The following is a 12,573-nucleotide window of genomic DNA, read 5'->3' on the forward strand; positions in this document are numbered from 1 at the left end:
AGCCCCAGGTAACTAGTATTGTTTAAAAGGAAATAAATATGGCAGCCTCCATATTCTTCTCACTTCAATTGTCCTTTAATGTACAGTATTTACCGTACTTGCAAAGCATTCCATAAAGTGGAATGTTGTGTATTTGCTTGATTTGTACAGGATGCCCATATTTTGGCATACCTTTCTTGACAAAGGTCTCTTATTTGTACAATGTCATTACTGCTATGGAAGCAGAGATTAGCATTAACCTCCCTGGTGTTCTATTAAGATCGCCAGGGCGGCTGCGGGAGGGTTTTTTTAAATGAAAAAAAAACTATTTCGGCTGCATGAAAGCCCACTAGAGGGCGCTCCTGAAGCGTAATTCATTAACAAGGAAGGCTGCAATGAGCAGCCTTCCTTGTTTTGCTTGCCTTGTCGCCATGGCGACGAGCGGAGTGACGTCATGGACGTCAGCCGACATCCTGACGTCAGCCGCCTCCGATCCAGCCCTTAGCGCTGGCCGGAACTGATTGGTCCGGCTGCGCAGGGCTCGGGTGGCTGGGGGACCCTCTTTTGCCGCTGCTCGCGGCGGATCGCCGCAGAGCGGCGGCGATCAGGTAGCACACGCGGCTGGCAAAGTGCCGGCTGTGTGTGCTGCTTTTTATTTGATAAAAATCGGCCCAGCAGGGCCTGAGCGGCACCCTCCGGCGGTAATGGACGAGCTGAGCTCGTCCATACCGCTCAGGAGGTTAAGTGAATCTGAATTTGCATTTTCCTAACTGATCTTCTATTTCCTCTGTACTGTTCTGTAAATGTGTCTGCAAAATAGCTTTTGTTTTTTCATTGTATTCATAATTCTATTTCTTATGTTTATCAGGTTGAAAGACTTGAAGCAAAAGTGGTTGAACCTCTGAAATGTTATGGCTCTATTGTAAAGCTCAAAAGGGTATGTACACAATATAGTGTTTTGTGGCTTAAAGAAGATCACAAAGCACAACTAGTCTGGGAATTAGTTTGTATGTTCTCCCTTCTCCTCAGCCACCATTGAATTGGTCCTCTGTCAGTCTATCCTGGTCTGGTATGCTGGCTTTTCTGCCAGCGACAGATACAAAATTCAGAGGGTCATCAGCACAGTGGAGAGATTTATCTCCAAACCCCTTCCCCCTCTAGACCAAATCTACAACACCGCACTGCGCTCTAGAGCAAAGGTCTCCAAACTTTTTTGGTCAAGGGCCGGGTCAACATATTTCAAACTGCTCTGGGGCCAGAGCATACATAAAATGATGCTGAAAAACATGACATTGAATCTAAGTAGGAGAACTCCCAGCAGCAGCCATTCAGTCATGCGCCGCCCAAAGAACATATTTGTGCACCAGACAGTGAAGCATAACCAGGTGACAACCTGCCGTCCAGCTGGCCGTAGTTTGAGGACCACTGCTCTAGAGCGATGAAAATTGCTGGTTACAACTCGCACTCAGACCATAGACTCTACAGTCGGCTTAAATCGGGCCAGAGACTTCGCCCCCTCCCCGCCAGGACCACAAGGCGTAGGAACACGCTTTTCCCCGCAGCCATTAGACTCTTAAACTCTGCCCATGCCCCCCTGCGGTTCCTCCCTCTCATGCCTATAGACACTCGGTACAGTACTGTAGTAGATGCATGTTGTTTAAATGCACAATAATAACTCATATAATCTTTTAGTTTGGGACTTTGCTTTCCTGCTTGAAGTGTCTGGGTGAATTCCCTCCAGTCTGATGGTCTTATCATTTCTTTTTGGGGCCATTTGTACATTTTAGTATTATCATATCAGATTTTCCAGACGATACATTTCAGAGTAGAACAGACTAGTGTTGCTCTTCAGGTTGGTGGTGTTCAGTACAGGTTTTCATGTTGGGAAGTTCTACTGACAATGCCCAGGATTGGTTTCCCATGTTCAAACGGAATAAATTGCGCAAAACAATGATTTAAATATGCCGACAATATTTGTGCAAATATTTTGGCAAAACTGGCTAGGCACTTTAATTATTTGAATCGATGCACAAATCCTTTCACATAAACATGGCTGGAATCAGCAGTTCAGAACTTCACAACAGGAAAATGTGCTACTCAGGTATGCAATGGACAGCACGGTGGTGTAGTGATTAGCACTCTCACCTTGCAGAGCTGGGTCCCCGGTGCTAATCCAAGCCAGGGGACTAGCTGCACAGAGTTTGTATGTTCTCCCCATGTCTGTGTGGGTTTCCTCCGGGCACTTCAGTTTCCTCCCACATCCAAAGAACATACAGATAAGTTAATGGACTTCCCCTAAATTGGCCTTAGACTACGATACATACACGATACATATATAGACACAGGACTATGGTAGGGATTAGATTGTGAGCTCCTCTGAGGGACAGTTAGTGACAAGACAATAAACTCTGTACAGCGCTGCGGAAGATGTCGGCGCTATATAAATACTAAATAATAGTCGTCATTGCTTTTGATTGGACAGCAAGACTGTCATTGCACAACCAATATACAACTTCATCTAGCAGATTGGTGCACTCTCTCCTCCTTGTCTATCATTTTAGTTGATGATGATAATAGTAATGATGATAATAATAATAATATATGTTTAATCATAGCTTTGAATGACAGAGATACCTGTCCTAAGTTGGACTGTCAGGGCCAGCTGTAATGGGTAAAATGTAAAAGACCTCAAGAAAATAAACCATTATCTCAAATGTGTTTTTTAGGAGGATCTTAAAGTGACCTTAAGTGCTCGGAACAGAGAAGCCAAACAACTGGCTCAGCTGGAGAAAACTCGCCAGAGAAATCCATCAGATCGGCAGATTATTGTATCCTTTTAACTTGGGAATGAATGGTCTAAATGACAAGATTGTTGCATTTGGTTTGAACCACAAGTTTTTATGTTATTTTATTTCAAATAGAACGTATTTTTTTCCTTAATCAGTTACAAGTCACAGGTATGAACATTGCTGACATGAACTCTTGGGAACAGGTGGATTGGTAAAATCGTTACATTTACTAAAGCTGCTGTTTTAACTCTTATTACTGCTTTACAACTGAAGTCTATATACTGTAGGCAAGTTTACTGATCAGTTGACCTAAAGCTACCTTGTTTCCCCGAAAATAAGACAGTCTTATATTAATTTTTGCTCTAAAAGATGTGCTAGGGCTTGTTTTCAGAGGATGTCTTATTTTTAGGCCAACACTGGTAGTTTTCCTATACAAAATGTACTTACTGTATGCCTTGCTGAAACACGTGCAACATACACCGAGCTTGTGGTTTGTAGATATTGGCTCTCACTTACAAGAAATTGATTCTGCTGATCATGTGAGTAAGATTATTTCTTGCAGGCAGAGAACTCTGTCAGGCTCCCCAGAGCTATGCTAGGATAAGCTGTGTGTGTCCTGGGAAGAGGTGAAGTGCTGCTGATGCTTATCACAACAGATCAAGAGGGCTGGCTCCAACAAAAACACAAATTGCCTGACCCATATATAGCACTGTGTAGAACTCACATTATACTGCTGCTATCCTGTATCCAGGCTTTGTATTCAGCGTGACTTGCTGGTGTCATGTGGGATGCTGCTAGGGCTTAAATTCGGGGATGTCTTACATTCCAAGCATTCTTCAAAATTCCTGCTAGGGCTTATTCTCAGGGGATGTCTTACTTTAAGGGAAACACGGTATGTACAGACATAAAATTATCACCCAATTTAGGCTAGGTGCACACGTAGCAGAAACGATAGGGTTGCGGAAAATGCTGCGTTTTTGCCGCTGATGGAAGTTTATGGGCCGCAGGAAAAAACGCATATCAAAAACACATGCGGTTTTAATGCTTACGTTTTCAAAAATGTTGGTTTTGTTGCATAATTGGCTGGATGGTGTACTGGTTAAGGGCTCTGCCTCTGACACAGGAGACCTGGGTTCGAATCTCGGCTCTGCCTATTCAGTAAGTCAGTAATTCAGTAAAGAGTTCTTTGGGCGAGACTCCCTAACACTGCAAATGCCTACTGAGTGCGCTCTAGTGGCTGCCTCGCAAGCGCTTTGAGTCCGACAGGAGAAAAGCGCTATACAAAAAAAGGTATTATTATCTTCAAAAATGTATGAAAAAAGCACATAATGAAAGTCAATGGGAATGCAATGGTATGCGTTTTGTATATGCGAACCGCAAATGCATTAAAACACATGCAAAACGCTAACGAAAATGCAGTAAAAAGGCTACAAAAAAACACACACAACATAAAATGAAAACATGACGCAGCCTTTCATGTTATGTGTGCACCCAGCCTGTAAGGGAACCGGAAGTGAGGGACATATGGAGGTTGCCACATTTATTTTCTTTTAAACCATGCACATTGCTTGGCTGTCTTGCTGAGTCTAATTCAGCTGCATGCTTGTTTCAGGTGTGTGATTCAGACACTACTGGCGCATGAAAGATCATCAGGACTGCCAGGCAACTGGTATTGTTGAAAAGGAAATAAATATGGCAGCTTCCATATACCCCTCACTTCAGGTTCCCTTTAATCCTTTTATAGCTGGAGAGAGAATCTTGTATATTGCTCAGGGTCAGGGAAATGGGTGGTCCTCTCCTGATTCCCTTCCCCTCAGCCAGGCCAAGTGTTCATCTTCATATACAGTACTCTCATGGCAAAGATTGGTGATAACAGAATTAAAGCAAATCCCCAGGATTCAAACCAAATCCTTCCTCTTTCCAAACAGAAATAGTTTTAAAAAATTAAACTATGGAAAAAAATGCATAAATTGATGATTCAAGTTTAAATTTGATAATATGGTGTCCCGTTTAGATCAACATGCCTTCCTGCACTCCCAGCCTCACTCCAGTGTCGCTCCAGTTTTCATTTCTTGACGATTCTTATCCATCCTTCCGGAAGCCACCTTGGTCTTCAGTCATGCCCCCGCAGCACAGACATGGCCATGATCAGGCATACTTTTACTTGGCAGGGGCGGTTCACGAACTTGCACATGCTCAGTGAAAGTATGCTCGTTCACAGCCATGTCTGTGCTGCAGGATTGCGGCTGGAGATTGAGAACCTTGCAGTCAGAGTTATTCTGCTGGCTTTTCAGTTAAAAATAGAATTGAGAAGAACGGAGAACCAGAGCGACGCTGGAGCAAACCAGGAGTGTAGGAAGGCAAGTTAATCTAAAGGGGACAATACCGTATTGTTAAGATCAGATCAGATTGCACAACTGTCATTTGATGTTTGTACATCACTTGTTTCTGAAGCTTCCAGTAAACTGTATATTTTACTTGTGTTGTCACTTGTGTATCTCTCAAATTACCGATTAACCGTTTTGAACATACTGTTTGGCATATCTGCTTTTGCAATGAAAACTCTGTTTTACACCTCAAAGCTTATTTTTTTTATTTAGAAACATTTCAACCTACTTCACTTTTTTTTGCTTTGAAGGCTGAAACAGAACTACAAAGAGCCACCATGGATGCTGCTCGAATAAGTCGCCAACTCGAGGAAACTATTGACAGTTTTGAAAAACAGAAAATAAAAGATATAAAGGCAAGTTTAGTATTCTCCAAGCTACAGAGAAGAGAATGTCATATTGCATCCTCCTCCTGTCTGAGATGTGCCAACTTTTGTGAAGATGAAATTGTGATTTTCAAGCAATACATTTAAAAGACAACTCAAGTGAGAAGAATATGGAGACTGCCATATTTATATTATTTTAAACAATACCAGTTGCATGGCAGTCCTGCTGATCTACTTGTCTAAGGTAGTGTCTGAATTACACCAGAAACAAGCATGCAGCTTGCTCGTCAGATGTGACATTGGCCTCAATTCACTAAGATCATGCTGGAGATAAGGCAAGAGAAAACTTACCTCCACACATTTTGCCTGAGGTAAAATCTTTCCTGAATACTACACGCCTTATCACCATGGCAATAACTATAGAAACACAGGAGATAAGCTTAGTGAATTGAGGCCAATGTCAGAAACCTCTGATCTGCTGCTTGTTGCTTGTTCAGGGGTATGGCTAAAAGTATTAGAGGTAGATGATCAACAAGGATGCCAGGCAACTGGTATTGCTTAAAAGTAAATAAATATGGCAGCCTTCATATACCTCTCACTTCAGTTGTCCTTTAATTTTTACCTCAATGGAGTTGATTCATACAGCATTACCACATTTGGTAATGCAGAAAACAGCTGATTTGACGGAGCACTTAGGAAAATGTCAACTCATAAAGGCTGTTACCGCATGAAAAACTGAAATTACTGAGCAGTGAGGTAAATTACCGACTTGTGCAGTAAATACCTCAACACATGTCAGTAAATGTCAATTCATAAAGCTTACTAGAAGCAGTAAAGCCACAAAGCAATATGTCTGCTTTGAAGTGGTGAAAATAATGCAGTACCTGTGCCAGAAGACTGTGCTGGGAGCGTGACTCACAAGCAGAAGCAGTGATGGCTGTCACTGACAGGAGCAGGGAGCCAATAGAAACAACCCCTGTTCTCCTGCAAGTCCTGGCTGATGTGCTGATTGGACCTGCAGCCTTTGCCGGCAGGACAAACTTTTCATCCCCCCCAAGCAGCAGCAGAGTGAGATTGGAACAAAACAGGCATCCCCTGAATACCTTAGACTGTGTGGCTGTTCAACCTCTTGGGTACCTGTTAAAGATATGTAGGAGCTAGTGGGGAAAAACACCTAAGCATGGCATGTTTGAAGTTTCTTGGAAGTTAATCTAAGCTGTGGCAATTTAAATAGAATGTAATGAAAGACTAATAGACCGATTAAGAGCAAGCAGAAGCAGTATAACAAAACATGTACATTTAAAGGGCTGTTGGGATGCCTCGCAATGCCCTTACTGCACGGAACAGCTTGTAACAGATAATTTTCATGAAGGAGTCCGCACACATACCGTAGAAGCAATAAACGTGAAGTATTTATTCTCCCATCACATACATGTGCAGACACGGTCTGACCTGCTTAGGTCGACGCACGTTTCGGGGCCACGCAGGGTCCCCTTTGTCAAGACAGATAGCAGGTGTATGTCTTATCTGCTATCTGTCTTGACAAAGGGGACCCTGCGTGGCCCCGAAACGTGCGTCGACCTAAGCAGGTCAGACCGTGTCTGCACATGTATGTGATGGGAGAATAAATACTTCACGTTTATTGCTTCTACGGTTTGTGTGCGGACTCCTTCATGAAAATGACTTGCACATTGCCTGGGGGTCCAGCACCAGCCTACCTACCGACGTGTGTGCGATCCTTGTATTGGAAATTTCAGCTTGTAACAGAGACACTCCACACTGCTCTCCTGTTACGCAAAGGTTTTTGTCAATTGGCTTCGGTAATTTAGCGCACTTCTACCGCACCTGTAAAAATGTTTATGAATAGGCACACAAGTCTAAAATACAGAATGCGGTATTTTTCTGACCAGATTCTTTTTTTTGCACAGCCTTTTATGAATTGACCCCAATATGTGTTTTTAGGACCATTGAAGCGAGAGGGATATGGAGGCTGACATATTTATTTCCTTTTAAACAATACCGGTTGCCTGGCTATCCTGCTGATCCTCTGCCTTTAACACTTTTAGCCATAGACCCTGATCCGGTGTTTCTGACATTTGTCACATCTAATGAGATTAGCTGCATGCTTGTTTCTGGTGTTAATTCTACTACTACAGCCAAATAGATCAGCAAGGCTGCCAGGCAACTGGTATTGTTTAAAAGGAAATAAATATGGCAGCCTCCATATTCTTCTCATTTCAGTTGTCCTTAGGGGTGTGACAATCCAGCCCCGCGATCCCGTCGAGATCTGCTCCCGTTAGCGTACGCAGGAAGTACGGGCGCAGACGGACAACGAGACCAGTTGCTGGATCGTCAGAGGGAAGAAGAAAGAGGCGACAGAGCGTGCCAATCCCGTCTAATCTGCTCCCATTAGCATACGCAGGAAGTACGGTGAACAGACTGACAATAAAGAGTGGTCGCGCAGCTGCCGACAATATGTAATGGGACAAACCTCCACCAATCCCGTATTACTAGGCCACTGTTGCCATGCAGGTCTCATGCACTAGAGACTGCTGGAGGCAAATTCACTGTGTGCGTAGTAAACGGTTAAGATTGGTTGGAGGTGCCCATACATGTACAATTCTGATTGTATATACAATCGGTAAACTAAAAATATCGATTTCGCGCTGGAAATCGGGTAAATAAAGTAAACTGCCACCACTCTCTCAAGTTCAGGGAGGAAAGAGACTCCCGCGCTATCATAATACGGTAGCCAGCCCAATCACGTTCAACACGCTCAAGTCACCGTTCGGGGAATAATCACTTCCGACGGCTTAAAGACTGTGAGCAATGTGACGTTAAAGAAAGGTTACTGGGTCCCTATATGATGCAATCCCGAATTGTATTTACAATCGAGAAACGAAGGTTATCGATTTCGCACAGGAAATCTGGTACTAGCTAATCCTAGAAGGAAGAAACGGTTATTTACAACCTAGCTAGCAAATCAACAATTTATAAGCAAATCATAAAACAATGCGGTAGTATGACTGACTCTTCAGAGGGCAGATTCGTTATAGCAGCAATCAGATGACCAGAAAAGGCACACAACTGAACGATAAAATCGTTAGTTTATTTCTAAACTACATACACACAGCTTATTTTAGAACAGATTGATTGGACAGAGAGAAGAGAGGAAGAGAAACAGAATGTCTGAATATACACAGTTCAAATACCGTTATTGGTAGTCCATGCAGCAATCGCAAGTCTTTGGCGAAAGTCCCAAAATGGCGGTTGCCATGCGGCCAACAGGCCTTTGTTAGAAAGTTCAAAGATGGAGGTTGGCCCGTGTCCCTGCAGGCTGCCAGGATGTTACTAGGCATCAGATTGAAGGTAAAGGACTCAGAGCTTTCTGGGCTCTGTCTGGTTATAGCCCCCACTCCAGCAAGGAGGGGTTAGGGGGCGTGGATCACACACCTCTTTGCAGCAGGAGGTCTCTGCCCCTCTTATAGAGGCAAGAATTTACCTGAATCATGATAAGTGTGCTCATCTGCAAACCGTACAAGTTATGTTAAATCTAATAACATTTTTAGGTTTGTCAGAATTTATCAAGAACGTTGATACCAAACTTGGGGGGTTTAGAGTGAACGGTGACCCCAAAATGCATATCTCTGCTTTGGCAGGGCTTACCTTGAATTCAGAAACATCCAATCATGTGGTTGGTTCCGAATTTCAGAATGAGCGGGTTCTTAAGGCCGTTGCCTATTTGGAAAGTCATCTTTATGATAAAAGATGGATTTCATATTTGTGAGGTCACAGATAGGTTTCCTACTAGTGACTGAGAAAGCCAGCTGTAGTCTCTAAGTGGCTTCTGCAGGATGTTAGCAGGACCTCCTGTGGCTGCTCTTTTCATGTACGGAGCTGAGGAGCCACCAAGTCTGGGTTAGGCAGTGGAGGTGTGAGATTTCCCTCTTTCTGCCTGGTTGGGGGTCCCTGTGCTGGTAGAGAATCTTTTCACAGGAGGCTAATTAACTGACCATGAAAAGATTTCTCCAGTCCTTTGGTGAAGGGAAAAAAAAGTGTATTTAAACCAAAAACTGTCAGTTTGGGTGGTTTGCGAAGAACTAGCATTGGTAACTCCATGACGCATTCGATATGTCATATCGACGGCGTCACAAGGGGTTCTTCCGCGAATGAGGGAAAAAATAAAGTGATTTATGCATAACCTATTAAACATCCTTCTAAAATAGTGTTAAGTTGTTTTTTTTTTTTACCTCCTTGGCAGTCTGATTCTTTCCAGATTTTAGGGTCTAAAAGCGGTGCAATTTTTTTTCACTCTTTCAGACCCTAAAACCTGAAAAAAATCATTCTGGCAGGGAGATCTGCAGCAAAATAAAAAAAAAAATACCTTCCTGGGCTCCTGGGCTGCAGTTTTATCTTTGCCCACAAGATGGCGCTAATATACATATAAACGAACTTCTCTATATTTCTCTAATATAGAGAAGTTCGTTTTCAATGTTAGCCCCGCCCCCGATGACGTCACGCTGCCACCACCGCTCTGCTGCCACCACCACGGCTGCGCTGCTCCAACTGGCTGCCGGGTCCCCGGAAGAATAGCGGGGACATGGGGGATCCCGGCGGCCAGGGAAAGACCCCACACTGCCGGGGAGAGAGGCTGGAGTCCCGCTGCGCAGCGAGATCGCGCGCGGGACTCCACAACTACAGTTAAAGCTCTGCAATGCCTACCCCGACCTGAGCTCGGGATCACCGATAGCAGCTGCTTTTTTCTACCCCGAGCTCAGGTCGGGAAAACCGGCAAGGAGGTTAAATGAATGGTTTCATCAATATAAGATGTATTGTAAATAGTGACCTATGAAGGACTGGGGGGCTAATCCATTTGCTAGGGGTGTTTTTTCTTTACTTTCTTTTACAACCATAACTGCTGCCTACATAGTTTTCAGTGGTATAACCCACTTCTAGCAGAAATAGCCTTTTTAACCCTAATAGCTGAGCTGCTGAATGTGTTTACATTGTTGCTAGGCAACCAGACCCTGGTACAGAGACTCCTTTTGTGAAGAGTCATAAGCAGCTGGGAGAATCAGTCCCATCTACACCATATGATTCTTTGTCAGATTTGATTCAATTTGATTCGATTCATTGATTTGATTTGATTCAATCTGACATGTCCGATTCATGATTCGATTCAATTTGAATCTAATTGAATTGAATCATGAATCAGACATGTCAGATTGAATCAAATCATATCAATGAATCGAATCAAATTGATTCGAATCTGACAAATAATCATGGTGTAGATGGGACTGATTCTCCCAGCTGCTTATGACCCTTTTCACAAAAGGAGTCTCTGCACCAGGGTCTGGTTGCCTAGCAACAATGTAAACATATATTCAGCAGCTCAGCTATTAGGGTTATAACGGAGATTCCTGCTAGAAGTGGGTTATACCACTGAAAACTATGTAGGCAGCAGGTATGGTTGTGAAAAGAAAGTAAAAAAAAAAAAAAAAAAACACCCCTAACAAATGGATTAGCCTCCCAGCCGTCATCTGTCACTATTTACAATACATGTTATATTGATGAAACCATTCATTTTTTTAAAAAAAACTTGTTACACTATTTTACAAGGATGTTTAATAGTTTATGCATATACCACTTTATTTTTTTCCTCATTCGTGGAAGAACCCCTTTAAGTGCTTAGTCAGTAAATATTTACTGGTATTTGAAAAATAATGGAGCTAATATATTTGGCTGTAAAGCCAAAGTCTTGTTAAGAATGGCATCTCTGCTGTTTACCTGGTATACTGGCCCACCACTGATCCTCTCAGGCCGTGCCATCTGCTGCTGAGTAGCAAGGTGAGACTGTGTTGGTGTTCAAATTCGGCACCACCTGATTCGGAACCCGAATGCAGGCATTCAGAACATAACAGCAGGGCTGGGTGCATTTCATTACAATATTTCCTCCATTTCCTCCTTCCAAACTGGAAGGAGGAAGTGTGGGGCTTAAATGAAACAAACCCTATCCTGCTGAATGCATGTTTGGGCTCTGAAGGAGGTGGTGCTGAATTTAAACGCCAACTCTACTTTCCACTGACTTCAATTATCTGTTTTTACTTGGTAGCTCCATCTAGACCTAGGGTCAGGAACCTTTTTGTCTGAGAGCCAGAAACGCAACATATTTTAAAATGTAATTCCGTGAGATCCATACAATATGTTTCAAACTGGGACAGCAGGGCTCACATCCCTGTTGCCATGGTGATGTGTATACAGTTGATCCGCTGGGCAGTGGAAGTGTCAGACACGTCTTCAGCTTCTCGAGTTTCATCAACATCAGCAATTTCCCTGAGAGCCAGGAGAAATACCCACTAACAGCTTGTACAATTAGCCAGCTGACTTGGGAGTTGATTCACTTTGTAGGACGAGATCCCTGCACTTTGATTGGCCCAATAGGCTGCCTGTCGCTTGGCAGGCAGCCAATTGGGCTAAAGTGCGGGGATCTCTTCCTACAAAGTCTCTGGACCTGAAAGGGTCTAGAACGGGACAATTGGAGCAGCCATTCGTTTTGGGGTAGTTTGAGTAAGTTGGTAGTGCATGCTACAGCAGTAGCGTGCCTAATTTTATTTGCGCTGCCACACTAAGCTGCGCTGCTTGAGCAGTACACCTAAGTGAATCAACCCTGACTGATTTGTCAGTGAGCCAGATCTTGCTCCCGAGCCATAGGTTCCCTACCCCTGATCTAGAGGCTGGTACCTCTGGGTATCATGCAGGGTGGCGAGTGCTTCCGGCCATTGGTGGCTGTTAGTGTGGCTTTTTGTATAACCGCTCTTAATCCTTTATACTGCTAGTCTAAAGCAAACCTGAAGCGAAAATTTACTTATGAGATAATGAATTGTATGTGTAGTACAGCTAAGAAATAGATAATCAGCAAAGAAAAGTCTCATATTGTTTTCCAGTTACAGGAAGAGTTAAAAACTTAAAATGAGCTCCTCTGTCCTGTTTTCTGAAGCACTTAAACAGCCAAGAAACAGCTTTAAGAGAAGGTTTTACTGCAGTGTCAAAGGGGGGACGAGGGAGGGGGAGAGACCTTACTTTCAACCCAAC

The 12,573-nt window shown here is 43.4% G+C and overlaps 1 protein-coding gene across 1 annotated transcript in view; it reads left to right on the forward strand.

Moving 5' to 3' along the window:
* Positions 1-12,573, forward strand: part of CIBAR1 (CBY1 interacting BAR domain containing 1) — a 49,783-nt gene that overhangs the window by 21,793 nt on the left and 15,417 nt on the right. Inside the window, exons 3-6 of the mRNA XM_068237660.1 lie at positions 848-916; positions 2,706-2,807; positions 2,931-2,936; positions 5,407-5,511. Of these exons, the coding sequence (XP_068093761.1) occupies positions 848-916; positions 2,706-2,807; positions 2,931-2,936; positions 5,407-5,511 (282 nt within the window). The remainder of the gene's footprint in view (positions 1-847; positions 917-2,705; positions 2,808-2,930; positions 2,937-5,406; positions 5,512-12,573) is intronic.

The sequence above is a fragment of the Hyperolius riggenbachi genome, chromosome 5 (genome assembly GCF_040937935.1).
Source record: "Hyperolius riggenbachi isolate aHypRig1 chromosome 5, aHypRig1.pri, whole genome shotgun sequence".
NCBI lineage: Eukaryota > Metazoa > Chordata > Amphibia > Anura > Hyperoliidae > Hyperolius > Hyperolius riggenbachi.